Source organism: Globicephala melas, chromosome 3 (assembly GCF_963455315.2).
Source record: "Globicephala melas chromosome 3, mGloMel1.2, whole genome shotgun sequence".
NCBI lineage: Eukaryota > Metazoa > Chordata > Mammalia > Artiodactyla > Delphinidae > Globicephala > Globicephala melas.
In genome coordinates, this window is record NC_083316.1 from 51,113,308 (window position 1) to 51,138,437 (window position 25,130).

General features: G+C 37.1%; 2 protein-coding genes across 3 annotated transcripts in view; one reads left to right on the forward strand and one right to left on the reverse strand.

Moving 5' to 3' along the window:
- Positions 1–12,067, reverse strand: part of SREK1IP1 (SREK1 interacting protein 1) — a 61,854-nt gene extending 49,787 nt beyond the window's left edge. For both annotated transcript variants that reach the window (XM_030844176.2, XM_070045141.1), the window contains exons 1-2: positions 11,900–12,067; positions 1,340–1,387 (exon numbers count right to left, since the gene is read on the reverse strand). In XM_030844176.2, the coding sequence (XP_030700036.1) occupies positions 1,340–1,387; positions 11,900–11,912 (61 nt within the window). In that variant the 5' untranslated portion in view covers positions 11,913–12,067. The remainder of the gene's footprint in view (positions 1–1,339; positions 1,388–11,899) is intronic.
- Positions 12,068–12,333: 266 nt separating this feature from the next.
- Positions 12,334–25,130, forward strand: part of CWC27 (CWC27 spliceosome associated cyclophilin) — a 227,522-nt gene continuing 214,725 nt past the window's right edge. Inside the window, exons 1-2 of the mRNA XM_030844133.2 lie at positions 12,334–12,578; positions 21,762–21,858. Of these exons, the coding sequence (XP_030699993.1) occupies positions 12,537–12,578; positions 21,762–21,858 (139 nt within the window). The 5' untranslated portion in view covers positions 12,334–12,536. The remainder of the gene's footprint in view (positions 12,579–21,761; positions 21,859–25,130) is intronic.

A 25,130-nucleotide genomic window follows, 5' to 3' on the forward strand; every position in this document is an offset into this window, starting at 1 on the left:
CAAACAATCTTTATTATTAAGTGCATCATACATAGAGAAGCGTATATACAATGAATATTTACAGATGAAAGAGAATTAATAAAGTAAATAGCTGCATACCCATCTCTCAGGTTAGGTAACAGATTGTTACCAGAACCCTAATTAATCTTCTGTGTGCCCTCCCCCCACAAACCACTTGCTGTCCCCCACTTCCCCCAGATAACCACTAGCCTCACTTATGTATGTCTTCTTTGCTTTTCTTTGTGGTTTTACTCCTTACGTATGTACTCCTAATCTTAAGTCTTGAATAAAGAAATGAAGTTAGCAAGGATTGAAAGAACATAAACAAAGCATAAATAAATATAAGCAAATTTAAAAACCAGAAAAGACATCATTGCACTCATTTCTTGCATGCAAGCACATTCTTCAGGAGTTTTTATTTATATGAAGGGTATGTAGACTTATACGTCCACTTTTGCTAGTTGAGCATGCTTCAACTGAGCCAGGTTTCAGCCTTTGCTTGAAGGCATGTGACTTGGTTCTCCTAGCATGCTTTTATTCTTAGCCCTTCTAATAGAGATTCATGCCCCAAGTGCTCTCTTATTACATGATTTGAAAAAATAAATTTGTTTTTCCATACAAGAGCATCTTTATTTCGTTACAAAATAACTCTGCTATGAATGGGAGTATAAACAACAATCCAGGCTCATTTGCATGCTCTCCAAACAACTTAGAAAACAGTGTAATGCTACTGTTAGAGCTGTTATTAAGTCTTTAGGAATTTTTACATTTACCTAGGGAAATGATACTTGTTTATACTACATAAGTTCAAATTTAGACTACATAATTGCTCATGCCGAAGTTTACTTTTCCACTCCATTTCACTAATCATAATGGAGGTTGATTGTTTAAATCAAGGTTTCACCAGTGAGCAGAAATTCTGGGACCAATTTCACCCTTATAAAGAGTTAATTCAATAAACAGGAAAACCTTTCATAAATAGTTTTCATTGCTTTCACCTCTTTGCCTAGTATCTACAAGGATAAGGAATAAGAGAATAAGTATCTATGTACTTTTTTGGGGAATATACTTTCGCCAGACTCCTAAATCTACTACTCCACTTGTACTTCACGACATTTTTGCTAGTCACCAGATATATAGCCACCTGTCACTGGGTCCAGAGCAGGGAAGAAAAGTGAGTATTCGGTGCTGACAGAGGAATTTCTGAATTATCTGCAAACCTGAGCTAAATAACAGGGCTAAAGGACAATGCTCAGGGCCCTGAAATCAGGATGCTAAATCATATTGCCCAAAGAGGCAATGATTCACTGCACAAAATGCAATTTTTTAATGTACTTACGATAGCCACATTTTTTACAGCCTGCTCGGACACTGTCCTTGTTGCAACCTGAAATACAGTTGGATAACATTTTAGGAGACATATAGATAAGTAATAAGAACAAACATTTCATCACATGGAAAAGCTGAGAAAACCACTTGTTAGAGAATTTATTTCTTAAAAAAAAAAACATCTCTGACCTAGCTTAGAATACTACTCAATTATTATAACTATTAGAAATCAGTGGAAAAGCTAATTTACTCAAATTATTTCCATGACAAATACTTAAAGAAGATATTTTTCTCTAATTCAACAGAAATGCTGTACTATAGTCAAGAGCTTCAACATTCCAGGAATTCTATAACACTGCAGAAGAAATTCTGGGGTACTCTGGCCTCTCTCTCAAATGTAAAATAATTAACTGACTAGATATATACGTAAACATGCAGGTTAACAAATATTTTTCTGCTTACTCTTAGAAGAAAAAAAATTCTAACTTTCTTAAAGGAATTGGTGAAATTCCAGAAACATACTTTAATTGCTAGGTATTGTAAGAAACATCTCAATTCAGTACTCAAATTTTGACAAGAGAAAAAAACTAGTCACATATTCAGTGTGATCAATGTTTAGAAGTATTTACAGTATCTCTGTATAAATAGTGGTACATACAGGTAACGTTGAAGATACAAATAACAGAGGAAATAAAACTGATTTTTTATTGTGATAACATACATATAACATAAAAATTTACCATCTTAACCATTTCAAAGTGCACAATTCAATGCTATTAAGTACATTCACAATGTTATACAACCATCACCACTATCTATTATTTCCAAAACTTTATCACTATCATCCCAAACAGTCACTGTGCTCATTAAACAATAACTGTCCATTCCCCTTTCCCTCTAGCTCCTGGTAATCTCTATTATGTTTTCTGTGTCTATGCATTTGCCTGTTCTAGGTATCTCATATAAGTGGAACCATACAATATTTATCCTTTTGTGCCTGGCTTATTTTACCTAGCATAAAGTTTTCAAGGTTCATCCATACTGTAGCACACACCAGAATGGCATTCCTTTTTATGACAGAATAATATTCCATTGTACGTATATGTAGTTGAAACCAAATTTAACCTCCAATAAGGGCTTCCATTAACCAAATAGAGGGCCAGTACAGTACTACTCTATTTCTTAGTTAAGGGCATCTAACTCCTAAGTCCTTCAAATGGAGATATCTCAGCTTAACAATAAAGTACATATAGTGCAAATGTAATACATTTAATTTTAAAAGAAAGATAATTTTCAAACCATTTCTTTAATGGTATAAAGTCAAATATTAGTCATTTCCTCCTAAAATATACATTGTTGAGTTGTTCTAGTAAAAACACAGTCCGTTCTGCTACGATGCTTTTTAAAAAAACATAAATTTGTTCCAATGCATCTGATATAAGAGGGAACAATTTGAGGGCAAAGTGTCCATGAAATACACTAGGTGAATACAGAAACTTGCATCCAGTTGCTCTGAGCCTCAAAACATACATGGACACATCTCAAACATTTCTAGCAACTTCAGTTCACCACGTGTGCTGTGAGCAGCACCCACCCACATCTGGTGTTATAACTTCCCATCTGATTTTGTACTATTACCTTCCTACCACTACTTCAGAACAACTCATAAGCTACAATTCTTCTGAACTCCTCTTCCACAGCAAACTTCAGGTCTTTTTTTTTTTGCGGTACGGGGGCCTCTCACTGCTGTCGTCTCTCCCGTTGCGGACGCGCAGGCTCAGCGGCCATGGCTCACGGGCCCAGCCGCTCCGCGGCCTGTGGGATCTTCCCGGACCGGGGCACGAACCCGTGTCCCCTGCATCGGCAGGCGGACTCTCAACCACTGCGCCACCAGGGAAGCCCAACTTCAGGTCTTTTAAAAGGTACAGTGTCCTGTTTATTGCAGTATTTATGTATCTTTTAACCAATTAACATATGCAGATAGGTTCCTATGAGTTTTTATGTATCACTGATGAAGTTTTTAAGTATTGTGCCCCAACCTCATTTTTTTTTCCATAAACCTTGTGGGTTTTATTGCAGAGTGTAGAAACACATAAGCTGCACTGTAGCAGAACTGTGGTATAAAACTGGATTAATAATACAATCAGGCTCTTTCATTATGAAATAACTGCACGTTGAAAAAGATGCTCAGAGAATCCGGGTCAATGTTAAGTCCGTTCCCACAGAAACCACAGACACTGAATAATACTGAACAAAACTGTGCTAAATGCACCATTACCTCTCCTACAACAAATTCAAAATGTTACAGTGGACAGATTCGAAATGATCTCATCTCAGCATGTATTAGAAATTAACTCATCTTTGACTAAAGCCATCGATAAACTTATCATTCAAGTATCTCCTATTTTTAGAATGAACAAAATATGAAACTTTTTCAGAGCAGTTCATCTCCTTTAATAAGGCTGTAATTTTTTACATGAGAGGGAAGTATAACAAGAACTCTAAATAATCTCATACCAGCTATTTCCTCACCAGCCTTTGGCTAAACTAAGATTTCAAGCTTCATTTGTCTATCATTTTCACAACTGTCTGGCCAACTAAATACTTCTACCTGGAACTTTGAATCCGATGCAACAGACACAGTAAATCTGAGACAAGTGACAATGAAATGGGGACAGTTAGTTCATTCTGCTGTCAGGATCCAGTTTCTAGTGGTAGTAATGCCACTGGCAGCAGCAGCCCTAACCAGGTCTAGGCCTGTGCAGGATCTTGGCTACGGGTTCCCTTGCTCTTGTTTATTTTCTGAGCCTCTATTATCCACCCTTTTCTTAGAGTCTGTGAGCTTCCTGGTATCTTTCCTTTTCTGTTTAAGTTAACTAGTCAGTTTCTGTTGTCTAGAACAAGAACTCTGCTGATAACAATGGTACTCGAGATCCATGTCAAACTGAATAGCAAGACTATAAGGGAGGCCTTGACTCTGACAAGTTATCCATTTCCCCATCTTAGGTTCCCGTGCTGTTCTTTGTTTCACTCCTCTTCAAAGTTTGCTAGACTAATAGACCCTGCCTCCCTCGAAATGTTCCTACAATCCGAAAGCCATTAAATAATCATGACCTATAATTCAAAAGCCATCAAATAAAAACTTACAAATTTGGCTACATATCGGTAATATATTTCCCCCAACCCCCACCTACGCCTCTGAGGGTGGCAGGGCAGCAACATACCAAAGAGATATGCTACAAAATTCCAGAGGCGCCTCGGTGAGTGAGACATGGGACAGGTGACCTAGGTCTTGAAGGTGTGGCAAGAGGTTCTGGAATGGAGGATTCTGGGCCAGTCATGGAGAACCGGAAGCTACAGCAGAGATGATGGAATTCAAGGAAACATCCTTGCTTTGGTGAAAGGAGATTTCTTCAGTGGACACTTGGTACCCGCTCTGAGAGCCCTTACCCCTGCCTATTTCCTGCCATGATGTGGGTCAGATGTACATATTCTCTATCACATCAGAAGGACAGTGTTAATGTGTCTCATTCTTGTGAGAATCCTAATAAAGAACACATATACTCATTAAAAAAAAATTGGCTACATAACAAAATCTGAATGGCAAAGACCACCAAAAGCAAACTCAAAAGACACATGAAAACTTGGGACAAAACATTTGCAACTCATAGCACCAACAAAGGGCAATTATCCCTACTCTATAAAACCCACCAAAGCATTAAGAAAGCGATCAATGACCAATAGGAAAAAAATGCGCAAAGGAACTGAACAGGAAGTTCACAGAAAAGGAAATAGAAACAACTCTGAAACATACAGAAAGATGCTCAGCCTTATTCATAATAAATGAAATGTACATTAAAATCTAAACTGGGATTCCATTTTCACTTATCAGAACAGCAAAAATTGAAAAGGTTGAAGAGGGTGTGGGGGGACATACGCACATGTATCGCTCGTAGGAGTAAAAATGAGTACCATCTCCATGGAAAGTAAGCTGACAAAATCTATCAGAACTACCAGTGTACATATTCCTTTGATACAGCACTTCCACGTCCAGAAATTAATCCACTCAATTTACTTGCACCAATGCATACAGGCTTATGTGCAAAGTTATTCACTGCACCATTGTTTGTAACAGTAAAAAAAAGTAGAAATAATTTAGTCTCCAATTTTGGTATAGAAGAATAAGGATGTTCTTTATTTAATGATATTCAATGATCTCTAAGATATAAAGAGAAAAAAAGCAAACTGTAGAACAGTGTTTACGGAACGTTGCCATTTGTATAAAAGAAAGGAAATTATCTATATATATCCCTACACGTTACATATAATATAGGTTATATATATAATATATATATCCCTACACACTTACATATACGATAGATTATATATAGATTATATTAATAGAGATATGTAAAGAAAAAAATCTCTGCAAGGATATATACATTGGTTACCTGAAGAAAGGGTGAGAGACACGTCACTATAGACCTTCTGTATCTCTAAAATGTGAAACGTGAATGAATTGCCTTCTCAAAAACCAAACCCAGAAACTTCCCTTAGCCCCAACACTAAGAAAAGGTGTTGTCATGCAAGCATTCTTTGACAAAAGGCAATGATTGCACTTGTAAATTCTTCAGAGAAGCTACATTGCAGATTTTCAACAAAATTTTATTAACTGTTTTAGGAACAAATTATAGAGGTCTTTATTTATTGTATTTGTTATATGTTAACAAAGCCTTACTCTGATCTAGAATTCTGTTGAACTTGAGTGGCAGGGGTCCTTCCTCTCCCAGTAACTTAAAGGACTAGAGAACGTCAGTTTCTCTAGATTTGGGACCATGCTACATTTTGTTTACAGCTTGGTGCCTAGCCTGGTGTAGAGTTGCTAGGGGGTCCTCAAAAAGTCTTTGTTGCTTTGAGCTGATAAATTTAAGAAAATACTTCAACAGCCGGGAATCAGTAACTTCTATTGCTCCCAATTGCCAGCTATGAAACTAGTGCCCGCAGTGTCACTGGTCCACCTGAGGCATGACAGGCACTAAAAGAAAAGGAATAAAAGGGCAAAAGAAATGAAAATAATGACTGCTGGGAAGGGGCAAATGACGGAAGCACAGGGAACTTTCTGGGATGATGGAAATATTCAAAATCTTTATTATATATATGACTCTGCAAGCTCTACATTTGTGATTGTGCATTTTATTTTCACATATATGAATTATACTTTAGTAGGTAGCATAAAATGAAAAAATAGTAATAGTAGGACAAAGAAGGAAGTGAAAAGAGAAACGTTAAAAAAGATGAAAAAGCAGGGACAAAATAAAAGGAATGAGAAAACGTGAGACAAAGGGATGGAGTGTTCCTGACAGTAGCCTCAGGCTGTTCACTGGCCCCGAAAGGTATGGCAAACTATCATACTGACCTCAATTTATTCTCCTGAAATTTCACATCACCTGTTTCCAAAGTCAACAATTTTGTCACTGGGAACTTTAACAGTGATGCTTGGAACTTAATATTATATTTCTCTCATGCTGTATATTTTAGATTTTAGGGAAGCCTGTAAAAGCTTTCTTTATAATTAAAATATTTTCTGTAATCATTTAAATTTAAAAGTAAAGAGCTTAAGTAACTGTTTTCTTTGTAGTAAGTAATTAGCAATTGTAATCACCTCTGTCCATTCTTTTCATTTTTAACTCGATTAGATTCAAATTAGATTCCTTTTCTGTTTTGTAAAACTTTACATTTGGTTACTCAATAATAATTTTAGTTATAATTTGGTGACCCTTAAAGATAACTTCAATTTCTTCTGCTTTGAAAATTCAAATCATGGCCAGATTTTATACCATAGAGGTGTTATATAGTATGTATATAGCATATGTACTCTGCTAAAGTTGAATGCAGAGTAAAATGCCATGTATTTAAACTTTTCCACTGCTTTATATTAAGAATTTATAGATATAATCCTTTCTTTGGGATCCCCAAAGATTATACTGAAGGCAAAACAGAAAGAACAGCAGAAATAAAAAATTCTCTGCATACTAAAAAAATAGGTTAAATGAGTTCCCTGATGTAAACATTTTAAAAGAGCAGATGTCCCCACCTTCAGTTAAAAATGCCTTCATAATCATTTGACCCTCAAAAGAAGAGATAAAAGTAAATCAAAGAATTTCTTATTTTAAACTACTGGCATGAAAGAGCTAACATTTAAGTAAATGTATTAAATGCTTTCACTTGCTTGCCTCACAAAATACAAATAACCTGTGATGAAAAAGGCTATAGATATTACCAGTTTAAGATAAGAAGAGACATGGAGAAGTTTAATTCACTGTCTAATGAAACAGAATCAAGACTGCTGTCTAGTTTAGTCTGTTTACTTTAGTAACAGATTCTGCTCAGCAGCAATTCTAGTGATCATCCCTCTAAATATTATTTACCTATAACAGGCATAACTCTGAAATAGATGTGAGAGAAACCGTCAACATGAATAAAGTTCCTATACTAGAGGAAACTTACAATATACTAGGTTATCTAGGCTAATGCATCCACAGCTGTAAGGCATGCTAGACTGTGCCAGTTTAAAGACATATAGCTCCATTAGTAAGCAGGAAGAACTGGCTGGCATAACTTTCCATTGAGAGATCAGGAAAGCTTCCCGCAGGTAGACATGGACAATAGATCAGGGACAGGGATAACAAAAGCGTGTAGGTAGAAAAGCACAGAGGTTCTGAGAATAGTTGGCCAGGTCAGAAGACTGCAGAATGCATGAGAGCAGTGGTGGGAGGAAAGGGCAGCAAGAGTGATTCGGCCGTGCTTAGGAAGTGTGTACTTCATTCTTGCAGAGATGGGGAGCTTTGGCATTATAACAGTTTAGAAGCGAAAGAAAGCTTAGTCATCAACTCCTTCACCATAGAGACAAGGAAACTGAGCCTCTGAAAGGTTAAGGTGCTTGAAAAGAAATACAAAATTCACAGATATGGGTCAAGAATTAAGTTCCTGTCTCCCAGGAATGACAGGATCAAGTACATGACTTAGGAAAAGTATTTCAGGAGAAACGTGCCACATAGACTAGAGAAAAAAGAAATTGTGTATAGTATAACTTAGGAGTGAAAAGAATTTGGATGTAGCATAATTTAGAATCCGCGATAGTAACCTGTTAAGAATTTGACACACTTTGATAGCCGAATGTAATGTTAATTTGGCTACAGGAAATTCACTATCTTGGCTATATAGATTTCACTGAAGGAGGGAGGGAGAGAGAGAGAGAGGGAGAGGGAGAGGGAGGGAGGGAGGGAGGGAGGGAGAGGGACAGGGAGGGAGAGAGAGGGAGAGAGAGGGAGAGACAGACAGAGACAGACAGAGAGAGAGAGAAAGAGAAAGTTTTCCTGCCAACCACATCAATAACATACATTGCCACTTGTGCCAGGTAACTCTTCATTGGGAATGGTTAATTATTAACATGAATGTCAGAACTAATTTCAACAACTGTGAATGGTAAAAGCAGTTTTTTTTTTTTTGTAAAAGCAGTTTTAAAAGAAAGTAAACTTCACTGAGTTTCAGTGTCTTTAAATGTCATTTCTTTAATAACAACTATAAGCCTATGATTTCTCTAAGTAACAGAGTACACATTTCACTGTGTTACCTACACAATAGTTACACACACTGCTATGGAAAAACAGCTAAAGTAGGTGACCATAAAATAGATGAGGCTGATTATCATTTGTGGAAAGCAACCTCAGTACTTTATAGTCATACCTTGTAATAATCACTAGCAGAGCCACCAAAAAAATGCCATGCTGGATCCATATGGGCATTATACCTAAAAATAAAAGAGCATTCTTTTCCTTCTTGATGATTATCTCCAAAGATTTCTGATGGAGCCCTATTTTCCTGTAATACACTGCCTGGATCAATCATCCAAGAAATTACCTTAACATTTTCCGTATTTTCTAATGGCACCTGCATTGTACTTTTACAGTGCCGTCATGCCTATTATTTCAATTTTTTCTGGGTTTAAATAGTTTATCTATGTCTTACCATCTAGCTTAATGGCACAATTTAAGATTATTACACTTTGAAGCATTATTTTGAATTGAAAGAAGGTTAACATAGCTATAACACTAGTCTAAGTTTAAGGGAATTTCGATAAGGACTTAAAAAAATCACTTTTGTCTTCTTTCTTAAGCAGCACATTACATTTTCATTACTAGACTTAAGTTTTATGAGGACACAGATTGTGACATACCTATACCCTGTAGATGCTCAAAATGCTTGCTCAAATAATGAAACCAACAGTGACAGCAAGTCAGCTCTCGATGCATTTGTGTGTGGCCAAAGTCATCAGGGCTGACTTGGCCTATCAGGATGCCTAGGCAATCTACTGTGCAGACTGGACTTCCTCTGCTGGCCTCTTACATGTTGATATTCTCCGGGCTCCAGCCACAGACCTTCCCTTCACACTCTATGCACTCCACCTGAGCAAAGGCTTCCATTCCCATGGCCTATTACATGTGTGGATGATACCAAATTGTTCTTTGATTCTGGCTTCCTTCCTAAGCTACAAATTTTCTCTCTTAGTGTCTATTAGATATTTCCATTCCTATCTCTTACTATTAGATATTTCCATTCCTTGAGTACATCTCAACACAAGCCCCAACTGAAGTCATCATCATCCCCCCTAAATACTGTTCCTTCTCAGGTGTTGCCTATATTAGTAAATAGCCCCGCCCAGCCCCACTAACAGTGAAACCCAGGTATACCTCATTTCCAATCTTACTCACCTACAGTGAATATATTGCTGATTCCCAGTGATTCTACCACCAGAAATATATCTCTAATCTATCTGCTCCTCTCCTTTTCTAATGAGACCATTCCTGAGGCATCATCACAGCTTACCAGAGTTACTCCTAACTGGCGACTCTGTCTCCAAACTAGCTCTCCTTCAATCTACTGGGCAGCCAGAATGCTCTCTCCGTAATGTGAATATGTTTAAAAATCCTTAAATATCTTACTATGGTCCTTAGGAAAACATCCAAACTCCTTGTCATGGCTTAAAACATCCTGCAAGAACTGGAAATTGCCTTGTAAGTTCTACTAAAACACAGCAAAATGGATAAGCACATGGGGTCTAGAGGAGCCAGAGTGACCCGTCACTTCCTAGCTATCTCAGTCAAGTTACCTGATTTCTCTGTCCCTCAGTATCCTCATCTGTAGAATGGAAATAGTAACACTGACCTCAGAGTGTGGGTGCAAATGTTAAATGAGATAAAATACAATGCTTGACACAGTGTCTGACACATCTGACACATAGTAAATGCTTAGTAAATATTAGCTACTGTTATCGCTCTAGTTAATTTCTCACTTCTCTTCCATTTGTATTCTTAGTTCCATCCATAGTGCACATCTTTCATTTCATCTTCTCACACATTTCTTCTTCCTTTACATATCCAGTCCCTCTGGCTACAACTCCCCCTCCCACAATTCTTCAGGTCTCATCCTAAATGCCACATCCTCTGGAAAGTCCTTCTGGCCCCTCCAGTCTCCTGTTAGGTGCCCTTACTATGTGCTCCTCAAGTGTTTGTATTTTCCCTGACTTACACTTGTCAGACTTTCTGGTACTTTCTTTTCACTGCTAAATTGTAAGTTCAGTGTGAAAGGCAACTGTATTCCCAGTGCCTAGCACAGAGCCTAGCATGCAGTATGCCTTTAATAAAAACTTATGTGTATGAATGAGTGTATCTTTCCTCTCCTACAATGCCCACCGCGCACCCCCCCCCCGCGGTGCTCCTCCTAAAACTGCAGTTGGTAGAACAGCACTACCTTCCCATAACAGCTATCTGTAAAATACAGTTCAGTAAAGGCTGCCACAGAACAAACGTGGTCAAATAATACTGGGAAACAAAGTTGCTTCTGAACCACAGCAATTCTCAGCATCTTTTTTATACTATAGGCATTGTGAATCTCCAAGTTGTGTGAGTGGGGGGCCGGGGGGAGTGGTGTATATTTCTCAAAATATCTCCTGCAACCAGTATTGGAAGGAACCACACGCATAAATCAAAAAATCTCCTTCTTTTGCAGATTCAGAAACTGAGGCCCAGAAGGGCAAAGCGACCGGTCCAAGGCCACACAGGAACTACATTCAACAAGGAAGAGAGAGAAGTAGAACCCCAGACGCCCATTTCGGTCCTTCCAGTACAAACAATGCCTCTGGCTACTTGGGTTCGCAGGTGTTGCCACCTAAATTTTATTTTCAAGCCATACTAAAGGTCAGTTTTCCTCGGCCAACCTCCTCCTAGGCCTACAGTTACTAGTCTGTCTGCAACACCCCTCCCCCTCCTCCACCCTATATATACTTTCCCTGTGGTGCATCCGGTGCCCTGGGAGATTGACTGGAGTGGGGGCGATAGTTTCTTTCCTTCTCTCTTTCCGTCAGAGTTTATTTTTGGACTGTAAACTTTTTCCCGTAAACCAAGCGAACCTGCTAATTTTAACGCCTTCGCCTTTGAGCTCTACTCCTTACCCCAGCGCACTCCACCCTACCCTACCCGCTCCCTCCCTCGCCCAGACCCTGGGTCTTTACCTGGAACTGCCATGGCGCTGGTAAGAGGGGTCTCGGGACCCCTGGGCTTTCGAGAGGGCGCTCGCTTCCCGCTGGCCGCGAGGACTACACACAGCTAGGACGGCTTCTTCCTCCCACCGGCGCCGCGGCACCCAGGTGACAGTCTGGGAAGGCCCTAAAAGTCTCCGGCGCTAGCGGAACCAAGTAGCTGCTGCTCTAGTTTCTGGGGGAATTGTATTGTAGACTCACTCGGTCCGAACCATTACTGCCAGCTTCCAGGGGTTTAATGGATTTGCACACGCGTGGAGTGAAGTAAACAACACCAAGACTTACGAATTGTTGTCTTAAAAATTGTAATACAAATTAAAGTAATCTATAGGGGCTTAATAATCTTTTTCTCGATTCCCTGGAGGCTACTGGAATTCCCCCTTCTCAGGATTAGCGGTGCTCGGGTCCGGGAGCAACATGGCAGCATCCGTGAGGCGCTAGCTTTAGGAAAAGAGAGCGTTTGGTGTCGCTGCCTTGCGGGATTTTGACAGGTTGCAGCTTTCCACGACCTCCCGATTTAAGGAAGCGTGTACCGATAGGTGGACAGCTTTAGTTATCGACCGTTCGCTCTCATCCCCACTTAGGAGCAGAGTCCTGAGCGCTGACCAGCATGAGCAACATTTACATCCAGGAGCCTCCCACGAACGGGAAGGTGAGCGTCATCTAGGGTACCTGGGCTCCCCAAAGCGATATCTCACTGGTTAAAGGAATTCTGGGGTCCTAGGGTTGGAAGAGATTAGAAGTCTTGTCCTTACCCCTGCCTCTGAACAGGATTGCATCGAAAGCCATATACTGGCACTTCTCAGCACGTAATTGAAAAAGTCCTCAAGTGGAGATTCCTCCATCTACCAACCTCCTGGCCCTACTTGGCTTCAACCTAACTCTGCAGGCGTTTTCTAGGGTCGTAGGTAAAAAGCAAAGTATATTTTATAAATTGACTTTTTTTTTTTTTTTGCTTAATTTGGAGATCGCTCTTTCTCCATTTGTTCTACAATCCTTTATTGAATGCCTACTAGGCACCAGGTGCTGGGGATATAAAGATGGATGGATAAAACCTAGTTGTTGCCCTAGAAGAGCTAATGGTTTAGTTTGAGAGACAGGCAGGTAAAGAAAAACCTTATATGTTTGGTAGGCGTTCTAATGGAGAGAGGAGCATATTGCTTTGGTAGTACTGAGAAGTTAGCAACTGGGAAAGTAGGGAAAGGCTTCATGGATGAAGTGTCGTTTGAGCTGGTCTTTGTCAGAGAAGGTGGGGAATGGAAAATGTTCCCACATTAGAATGAGAGAATAATTTCCTGATTGATTTTGATGGTCAAGGTATGTCAATTCCTATTCAAAGTGTTTATATGCAGTATGAGGCAGTCAATAATGGAATAAGTATCACTTGAATTCTTGAACTGGGACCTAGTCTGTATCACACACAAAATATGATGAACCAGCGTAATGGAGAAAATAAAATGAGAATGAAAGCATAGAGGTGAATTAGGATAAACTGAATTTGTATCAGATACAATTATGTTGCAATCTTGTTTATTTACATTTTGTAATACAGTGAGAGCAGTTTGAAAACAAAAGCAAAAATGCTGTAAATGATACCCCCAGCAAACATTTTAGTGGGTATTTTGGGCAGAGCAATTCTTTCAGTTCTGCTGTTTGCACTTTTCCCCCTCCTCACTCCTACCCTACATCATTGTGAAAACCCAGAATATCTATCTCTTCTTACTTCCAAATGTTTCTTGAGAGTGATATCACCCCCAGTTGATAAACACTGGTAGAGATGGAATACATTGCCCATCCTGCTAGGCAGGCAGTTCACACTTGTTGTTCCTTTCTGTAGTATACTCTAGCCTGCTCAAATGGCATTTTAGCAGAGAGGGCTTTCCTATCAACTCTCTATAATATAGCAAACCTCATTCATATCCTGCATTCAACATTCCCTGGCCTCCTTAACCTCTTTAGTTTTTTCTCCAGTACTTTTTTTCTTTTTCAGTACTTATTTTTTATTGTTGTATCGTCCTCCACTACTCTCGCCCATGGAATGAGCATTATGAGGGCAGAGACAGACATCTAGAATGGTGCTTGACACATGGTAGCAGCAGTTCAAATATGTACTGAATGAATCGGTGGATGAATTAATACTGTATTTCTCTTAACTTCTGAGAAGTACAAAGCATCAGTGAGTTTGAGGTTATACTTCTACTGTCAAGGGCAGACTTAGTTGGTTTACTCTGGAGGAAGATTCAACATGGTCATAAAGATGAGAAGCTTTAACAAAGATATATGCCTGAACAGAAATCTTTCATTCAACAAATATTTACTGAGCACCTAGCATAGGCCAGGCTCTATGCTAGGTTTTAGGGACACAATGGAAAGAAAAACCAGCATTGTCCCTATTATCAGAGAGTAAGTTGAGTGAAATATACCGTGGTGAAATAATCATGCAAATAAGTGTATGCAAACTGTGGTGAATATTGTCCTTCTGAACAGAATTGGGCTGAGGGAGAATATGAGGCATAGCCCAAGTTTTCCTTCAAAACCAGTTTGGGACTTTTCCCAGCATAATAAGACTGATTGAAGACATTGAGGCTTCAAAATTTTGTACCATAGAGAGCATGGCAAGAATTTTGGCCTGGAAGGAATTTAAAGCAGATGGAATAAAAAGTTTCCTTAATGAAACGTTTGTTTAGTGGCTGTACTGTCTAATGCTACATTAGGTACTGAAAGGATTCAGAGATATTCCAAATATGTGGGACAAAATTTCTCTCTTCAAAGAGTATAGTGTCAACTTGGGAAGTAATTGACACATTATACCGGTGGTTAACCCCTGGCAGTAGTCTGTAAATATGCTGTGTTATGTTATAACTCTGGCCTTTGAGGATGAGGCACAGAAATGTAACCCTTGACAGAAATTTTCTTATCTACTGAAAATGAATTTCCACATATTATGATGATTTAATCTAAATTTTATATTAACCCAATATTTATTCTTAAGAGACATTTTATTATCAAAGTATTGTCTTACTTGTAAGCTTTAAGAAAAAGAGCCACTGATGCTTGACGTAGTAGTTATGGCTAATGGGAATGCATGGCCAAAGGAGGAGCCATGTGCCTTTTTTTTTAATTCAGTAGTTAATCTTCGTAAAAGATTAAGAAAACCTGGTAAACAAGGTGGCCCAACCATATATGCGTTCTTTTTACTGGGAATAAGTTTCCTGTGGTCAAAAAATTTTATAAGAATAATATTTACAATAATAATAGCTATCATATTTTGAGCATTTACTATTTGTCAGGTACTGTTCTAAGCAGTCTGTGTATAATAACTCATTTTGTCCTTACAACGAACCTATGAGGATATTATTATCCCTGTTGTTTTTAATTGAAGTATATGTGACATACACTATTATATTAGTTTTGTGTTACAATATAATGATCTGACGTTTGAATACATTGCAAAGTGGTCACCACAATAAGTCTAGTTACCACTTGTCAGCATATAAAGTTAATACTACGTTATTGACTGTATTCTCCATGCTGTACATTTCATGCCCGTGTCTTATTTATTTTGTAACTGGAAGTTTGTACCACTTGATCTCCTTCACCCATTCTACCCACTCACCTCCCACCTACCTCCACTCCTCTCCTCTGGCAACCACTGGTCTATTCTCTGTATCTAAGAGTCTAGGTTTTGTTTTGTTTTGTTTGTTTTGTGTTTTAGAGTCCATGTGTAAGTGAAATCATGTGGTATTTGTCTTTCTCTGTCTGACTTATTTAGCATAATACTGTCAAGCTCCATCCATGTTGTGGCACATGGCAGTATTCCTTTCATTTTTATGGCTGAGTGGTATTCTAGTGTGTATCTTCTTTATATTCATCCATCAATGGACACTTAAGTTGTTTCCATATGTTGGCTATTGTGAATAATGCTGCAGTGAACAGAGGGGCACATATATCTTTTCTAGTTAGTGTTTTCATTTTCTTCGGATAAATACCCAGAAGTGGAATTGCTGGTTAGTACAGTAGTTCATTTTTAATTTTCTGAGGAACCTCCACACTGTTTTCCATAGTAGCTGCACCAGTTTATATTCCCACCAACAGTACACAGGGGTTCCCTTTTTTCCACATCTTTGCCAACACTTACTATTTCTTATCTTTTTAATAATAGCCATTCTATTGGGTGTGAGGTGATACCTCATTGTGGTTTTGATTTGCATTTATCTGATGATTAGTGGTGTTGAGCATCTTTTCATGTGCCTATTGCCCGTCTGTATGTCTTTGGGAAAATGTCTGTTCAGATCCTTATACTCGTTTTTTAATCAGGTTGTTTTTATGTTACTTAGTTGTATAAGTTATTTTTATATTTTGGATATTAACCCTTTATCAGATATATAATTTGCAAATATCTTCTCCCATTCAGTAGGTTGTATTTTCATTTCATTGATGGTTTCCTTTGCTGTGCAGAAGCTTTTTAGTTTGATGTAGTCCCATTTGTTTATTTTTCCTTTTGTTTCCCTTGCCTTTGTATCAGATACAAAAAAAAAAAATTGCTAAGACCAGTGTCAAGGAGCTTACTGCCTATCTTTTCTTCTAGAATATTTATGGTTTCAGGTTTTATATTCAAGTCTTGAATCCATTTTGAGGTTATTTTTATATATGGTGTAAGATAGTGGTCCAGTTTCACTCTTTTACTTGCATCTGTCCAGCTTTCCCAGCTTAGTTTATTGAAGAGACTGTCGTATCCCCATTGTGTATTCTTACCTCCTTAGTTGTAAATTAATTAACTGTGTATGTGTGTGTTTATTTCTGAGCTTTCTATTCTGTTCCATTGATCTATGTGTCTTTTTATACCAATACCATACTGTTTTGATTACTATAGCGTTGTAATATAGTTTGAAATCAGGGAGCATGGTACCTCTGGCTTTGTTATTCTTTCTCAAGATTGCTTTGACCATTTGGGGTCTTTTGTGGTTCCATACAAAGTTTAGGATTATTTGTTCTGGTTCTGTGAAAAATGCCATTGGAATTTTGATAGGGATTGCACTGAATCTATCGATTGTTTTGGGTAGTATGGACATTTTAACAATATTCTTTCAATCCATGAGCACAAAATATCTTTCTACTTATTTTGTGTCTTTTTCAGTTTTTTCATCTCTGTCTTATATTTTCATCTATGTCTTATATTTTAAAGATGGTTTGCCTCCTGGTTAAATTTATTCCTAGGTTTTTTGTTTTTGAGGGTTTTTTTTTTGGTGCAGTTGTAAATGGGATTCTTTTCTTGATTTCTCATTCTGATAGTTTATTATTACTGTATAGAAATGCAGTAGATTTTTGAATATTAATTTTGTGTCCTGCAGTTTAACTGAATTCATTTATTAGTTCTAACATTTTTTTGCTGGAGTCTTTAGGGTTTTCTATATAGTATCATGTCAACTGCAAATAGTGACAGTTTACTTCTTCCTTTCCAATTTTGATGCCTTTTATTTCTTTGTCCTGCCTAATTGCTGTGGGTAGGATTACTGGTACTATGTTGAATAAAGGTGGGTAGAGTGGGCACCCTTGTCTTGTCCCTGATCTTAGAGGAAAAGCTTTTAGCTTTTCACCATTGAGTATGATACTAACTGTGGGTTTGTCATATATCACATTAATCACATTGAAGTACATTCCTTCTATACTCACTTTGTTGAGACTTTTTATCATAAATGATGTTGAATTTTTTCCAAAGCTTTTTCTGCATCTATTGAGATGATCATATGATTTTTATCTTTCATTTTGTTAATGTGGTGTAATACATTGGTTGATTTGTGGATGTTGAGCCACTGTTGCATCCCTGGGATAAATCCCACTTGATCATCCTGTGTGATCCTTTTAATGTATTGTTGCATTTGATTTGCTAATATTTTATTGAGAATTTTGCATATATGTTTGTCAAGGATATTGGCCTGTAATTTTCTTTTTTTGTGGCGTCTTTGGTTTTGTTATCAGGGTAATGCTGGCTTTGTAAAATGAGTTTGAGACAAGTAGGTATTAAATCTTTCTTGAATGTTTGGTAGAATTCATCAGTGAAGCCATCTAGTCCTGTACTTTTGTTTGTTGGGAGCTTTTGATTACTGATTCAATCTCCTTACTAGTAATTGGTCTCTTCACATTTTCTATTTTGTCATGATTCAGTCTTGGGAGATTGTATGTTTCTAGGAATTTATCTGTTTTTTCTAGGTGGTCCAATTTGTTGGCATATAATTGTTCAGAGTGTCTCTTTGCTCCTTTGTGTTTGAGTGGTATCAGTTGTAACTTCTCTTGCATTTCTGATTTTATTTATTGGAGTCCTCTCTTTTTTTTTCTTCGTGAGTGTGGCTAAAGGTTTGTGAGTTTTGTTTATCTTTTCAAAGAACTAGCTCTTAGTTTTATTGATCTTTTCTATTGTTTTTTAGTCTCTATTTCATTTATTACACTTTGATCTTTATTATTTCCTTCCTTCTACTAACTTTGGGCTTCACTTGTTCTTCTTTTTCTAGTTCATTTACGTGTAAAGTTAGATTGTTTTAGATTTTCTTGTTTCTTGAGATTGGCCTGTATTGCTATGACCTTCTCTCTTAGAAACACTTTTTTTTTTTTTTTTTGCTTTACGCGGGCCTCTCACTGCTGTGGCCTCTCCCGTTGCCGAGCACAGGCTCCAGACGCGCAGGCTCAGAGGCCATGACTCACGGGCCCAGCCGCTCCGCAGCATGTGGGATCTTCCCGGACTGGGGCACGAACCTGTGTCCCCTGCATCGGCAGGCGGACTCTCAACCACTGCGCCACCAGGGAAGTCCTCTTAGGAACACTTTTGTTGCATCCCATAAGTTTTGGTGTGTGGTATTTCTTTTTTTTAAAATTAATTTTTATTGGAGTGTAGTTGCTTTACAATGTTGTGTTAGTTTCTGCTGTGCAGCAAACTGAATCAGTTATATATATACATATATCTACTCTTTTTTAGATTTCCTTCCCATTTAGGTTACCACAGAGCATTGAGTAGAGTTCCCTGTGCTACACAGTAGGTTCTCATTAGTTATCTGTTTTATACATAGTAGCGTATATATGTCAATCCCAGTCTCCCGATTCATCCCACCCACTCCTCCCCACCTTGGTGACCATAAGTTTGTTCTTTATATCTGTGACTCTATTTCTGCTTTGCAAATACATTCATCTCTACCATTTTTCTAGATTCCACATGTAAGCAATATTATACGATACTTATTTTTCTCTTTCTGACTTTCTTCACTCTGTATGACACTCTCTAGGTCCACCCATGTCTCTACAAATGGCACTGTTTCGTTCCTTTTTATGGCTGAGTAATATTCCATTGTATATATGTACCACATCTTCTTTATCCATTCCTCTGTCGATGCATATTTAGGTTGCTTCCACTTTTGTTGCATCCCGTAAGGTTTGGTGTGTGGTATTTCTGTCCCTAGGTATTTTTTAATTTCTCCTTTGATTTCTTCAGTGATCCATTGGTTGTTCAGTTGTTTTTTTTAATTGAAGTATTGTTGATTTACAACGTTGTGTTAGTTTCAGGTATACAGCAAAGTGATTCACTTATACATACAAGAGCAAGTCTCTTGGCATCATTTTTCCAATAGCATTTGCTCACTTTGTGTCTCTGTGTCACATTTTGGTAATTCTTGCAATATTTTAAAACCTCCACCAGGGAAAAGATTATGACTTGCTAAAGGCTCACATGAGGATTGGCAGTTTTTAGTAATAAAGTATTTTAAAATTAAGGTTTGCACATTTTTTTAGACATAATGCCGTTGCATACTTAATAGACTACAATATAGAGTAAACATAACTTCTATATGCACTGAGAAACCAAAAACTTTATGTGACTCACTTTATTGCAATATTCATTTCACTGTAATGGTCTGGAACCAAACCTGCAATATCTCAGAGGTATGCTTGAATACGAAATGTTCAATAGGCAAATCCATAGAGACAGAGAATAGATTAGTGGTTGCCTGGGGATAGGAAATATGGAAACTTGTCTAGGTTCTCTTTAACAATAGAACTTTATTTCAAGTATACAAGGGGATAATGAGGTAGGAAGGACATTTGTTATGTATACTGTACTTCTAAGATTGGGATGTATATCAGGCCTTGTGGAAAATCAAATCGTGTTACACAGTGTTATTTTAGATAATACAATCTGAGGTAGAAGGAGTTACTCAGCCTCTCATTTTGCATCCCACATGTATATTTTCCAGGAGAATGAGAATCCACTTGGATTGGTGTGTCACCATTCAATATGGAGAATCTCTTTTGGGCGTTGTTTCATGCCAAGCCAAGTTAGAAGGCCTTTCTCATGTCCAACCAATATATGAATGCTTTTGACTTAGGCACTTTTCTCTACTCAAATCAGTTGTGACCAGAGTAACTTGGGGATTTATTTTGTGACATGTGGCAGGGCCCTAGAGCTTGATGGACTGTTTTTCCAGTATAGTGTGGAATTTATGGTGAACTTTGTGGAGGCAGTACAGTGAGATAGAAAAGGCATGGGCTTTGCAGCAGACAGCCTTTGGCTTAAATTGTTCACCATGAGACCCTGGATAAATTTACTTTATCTGAGTCTCTGTTTCTTCATAAGTATAATAGGAGTAATGATACCTATCTTGTAGGTGAGGATTAAATGAGGTAGGATATGTAAAGTGGCACAGAAGCTAACACCTGGAAGGCACTCAACAAATGTCCCCTTCTTTTTGTAGAGGAAGTGTAATGGATTGAGAAAATCATGCACATTTGCATTTTTAGTTCTTTTATATTTCGTTAAGGGTTAAGAACCATTTTAAAAGCTACCACAGTATAGATATTTTCACCTCTTCCACCCCCATGGAGCATAATTGTAAGAGAACTATGTAGCCAGTAAAACCCCAAAAAGATACAATAAATTCATCAATGTTACATAAATTATGGCAATTAATTTGAGCTTCTGAAACAGAAACTGAAAGGCAATTATAGCAAAAGTGATGGTGATGGTCATATATCATTGACCATTGATCACAGATTGACACTGATCTACTTTGGCACACTGTGGGGTGGGTGTGTGCGGGGAGTGATACTAGAGAAGTTGGATTCTAGCTGTGCCACAGTGTCAAATTTAGAGCTTTCCGTTCTTTTTGGTTATTTGTGGTTATTAATAAGACTGTTATAAGCTGTCTCCTCCTGTGGGTTCAGTAGGGATTTTGGTTGTTGCAAGATGGCTGGTTGCACCAACGAGTAACTGCCTTCATGAGCTATGGAAAGAAGGCTATCAAAGGATTCCATTTACCGTAGATGGTAATTTTAGGGCACACCATTTTAGTATTATACAACCCAGAATTAGATTAAGAATGTTCCTTTGTAAGTTAGGAATGGCGTGATTTTGAATGAAAAAGTAGAGTGTTTATATGTTGAAAGGTAATTGTAAAATTGTCCTACAGTGCTGTAATTTCATGGGATTGTTCTTTAATTTCTTAATTTGCTATACCAATTTTATTGGAAGAAATGCTGTAGAACACCTTTTAAATTAAAACAAGTTTATATTACTGATTTTTAGATGAATGAGGTTTTTTCTGTGATTCAAAAACATATGCTATTTTTTCTTAAAGCCAAAATTATTTCTGAAAATGGTATTTGAAAGGTATAAATGTACAGTGACTTGTACTGAATATTTGAACTTTTTTGAGTATAACAAAAACCAAGCAAAGTTTCTAATTTTTATTTTAAAATTGAAAATTCAGTAGTGAATACTTTAAGTTGAGCAACCAATCAACTCATAATTAAACAAAATGATAATTAACATAGTGATTTTGTATGCTTTCTACAGGTTTTATTGAAAACTACAGCTGGAGATATTGACATAGAGTTGTGGTCAAAAGAAGCTCCTAAAGCTTGCAGAAATTTCATTCAGCTTTGTTTGGAAGGTAATCATAATTCTTGAATTTTATTCTGTAGGAGAAATTTTGTTAATTTAAAAATAAACTGCAGGGACTTCCCTGGTGGTCCAGTGGTTAAGACTGTGCCTCCACTGCAGGGGGCATGGGTTCAGTCCGTGGTCAGGGAACTAAGATCTCACATGCCGCACGGTGTGGCCAAAAATAAATAAAAATAAAATAAAATAAACTGCAGTGTATTTTCCCATAACATTGAAGACTGGTGTTAAATAGTGGTAATGGATGCTGGGAGTTGATATAAATGATACCATCTTGAGCTGTGTGTCAGGAAATGGAGAGAGGAGATGAAAATCCTTCCCCCCAGTAAATCTCTATATCTTTTTTTTTTAATCTTTATGTCTTTAACAGAGATATTTATCTCAGCAAATAATACTTTGATCTTTTTTGATCTCCTTGGCTGTTTTCACTTCTTTCTTTCATCCTCTAAATATGGGTATTCCCTAAGATTGCCTTTAGTTCTCTATTGTCTTTACTCTTCAATTGTTACTTCCAACCAAGTGACTGTCAAATATAGAATTCCAGCCATTTCTCCTCTTTTGAGCTCTAATTTACATATCTAATTGCCTAGTGGACTTTTCTACTCAAATCTTCTACTGTCAGCTACAACTAAACTGATGAAAACCAAATTTACCAGTTTCTTCCTCAGACTGCCTTGACTGTCACCAATGTGATTGTAATTGCCTTTTACCTGGTCTTGCATTTTCTCATCTTTGACCTCTTTACCCTCACATTTATTCATCTGGTATTTGAATCCTCAGGCAGCTTAGCTTCCTAGCTTTCCAATTTTATTTTTCATTGCATATAACCACATGGTTTCAGTTGACTATTATCTTTATTTCCTGAGCAGTTCTTTCCCATTTCCACTCATACCTCCTTCATATCCTGAATCTTCTCATATCCTCCCTCGCCTTTTTGGAATACTTTCTCTTCTCTTCTTTTTCTACTCAAGTCACTTTTTTTTTTCTTTTTGGCTACACGGTCTGGCTTGTAGGATCTTAGTTCCCCCACCAGGGACTGAACCCTGGGCCCCAGCAGTGAAAGCACTTGAGTCCTAACCACTGGACCGCCAGGGAATTCCACCACTTTTTAATGTCTATTCAAAATTCTACTTTCTCCACAAAGCCTTCCAGCCAGCTTTCAGTGATGGTATTATCAATGTCACTAGTAACTCTTAGATTTGAGTAATGAAGTTCAAGGTATCAGAAAACAGCACTTTGAGTCAAAAGCAAGATGTGAAAGAGAATACAAAATAACCAGTAGTATGGTACAGTGAGAGTTCTCCAAATAGATAACTAAACAAGCAAAATTACCAGGGGAAAGTTTAAGGAATAAAACCACCCAGACCAAAACAAAAACAACCGCCTCTCCAAAACAAAAAATAAATCGAGCTGACAAAAAAGAAAAAGAGAAAAGAAGACATCTGTAAAGACCATTATTAATAATTGCTATGGCAGGCAGGAAGGAAATTGAATCAGACAGGTAGTTCAGTCAGAGAAGCCTCAAATAACTGTCAACAGAGCCGAGAAACACAGTAGACACTGAAAAGTAAGACTTGTTTCTGGAAAGAAGTTTTGAAGAATCAAAAGCTCAAATTTTACAGATGAGTGAAAGTACAAAAACATTACAAAGAATAAATGGTAAATTATAATCCATGACCAGGTGAATGGAAGAAACAGAAAACATCTGGATATAATATAACAATGAAAGAAGAAATAAGGTTCTTAAGTTAGGTGATGATGAAACAATTACAACATTAAAAAATTATTTTCCTATTTATGAGAATACAATAAGAAAGAAAAAAGAATAGAAAAATAATAAGAAAAAATAATTAGAACAATTCTTTTAATTGAATAGGTGAGAAATAGAATTATTATTGCAAAGGCTAACAAGAAGCCTGAGAAAACTAATTTAAATAAAGCTCCTAAATGAATAAAGTCAAGGTTTTAAAATTTTAATTCAGAGAACCTCATTTTAATTCTCTGATTGTATTATTTAAACAAATGATGATATTTCTAGATCTTGTAATGGTCATATCAATATTTTAAAAAAAGGACATGATTTCCAAAATTAAAAAGCAAATAAATAAAAATGAGCAAGTGGAAGCACAGCCTCAGATATGGCTCTCAACTAAAATGGTGTTCACAGTTAAAGGGAAATTCTTAGTATTTTTTTTCCAGCTTTACTGAGGTATGATTGACAGAAATTGTATATATTTAGATTATACAACATGAGTTTTTTAAAGGTGTACAATGTGATGACTTAATATATGTATACGTTGTGAAATGATTACCACAATCAAGTTAAGTAACATATCTGCCACCTCACATAGTTACCTTTTTGTGTGAGTGTATGTGGTGAGAACATGAGATGTACAAATTTCTAGTATACAATACAGTATTATTAACTAAGATCACCATGCTGTGCATTGGATCCCCAGAACTTATTCATCTTATAACTGAAAATCTGTATCTTTTTGACCAACATCTTCCCATTTCCCCCATCACCTCCAGCCTGTGGCAACCACCATTCTACTCTCTGTTTCTATGAGTTGAACTTCTTTAGATTCCACATATAAGTAGGAATATACAGTATTTGTCTTTCTGTGTCTGGGGGGAGTTTTTAGTTTTTATGAAAACAAAACATTTACAGTTACACAGACTTAACCTTGGATTTCAGGTCTTTGTAGGATAGATAGGTAAACATTTAAAAATGAGTGAAAATTTTAAAAAATTTTAAGTTTAAAAAGTAGGTTAAAAAAGAAGAGAAGGAAAGGGAAGCTTGTTATCTTTGAAAATTTTGTTAGTTCTTCTGAAGAATGAGGAAGGAGAAGAATTTTAGGTCTGAAAAACAAAGTGGGGAACAGAAAGAGAAGTAGATAAGAAAATCCAAATTTTTATACTTTATGTGACTATTAACTCCTGTGAAATTTTACCTCAGCCCTGTCTCCTGAATGTCCGTGCTTCATCAGTTATCTTTTATCCCCTTCCTCCTTTAACAAGAGTTTTAATAATTTTTTAGAAGTTACAAACGTAAGTATATGGTAAGAGATTTAAAGAAATATCTTACAAAACTAAAATGTTCGTTTAAAAAAACCCAAGAGGCTAAAATAGAGAGCTCACAAAGGAGATTTAAATAAAAAGTTATTAATGATAATATTTACAAAATTAAACACAAAACAAAATTCTAGAAGAAGAACCAGATATATATGATTTTAAAATGCAAATATATATTCCTGTGTGTAT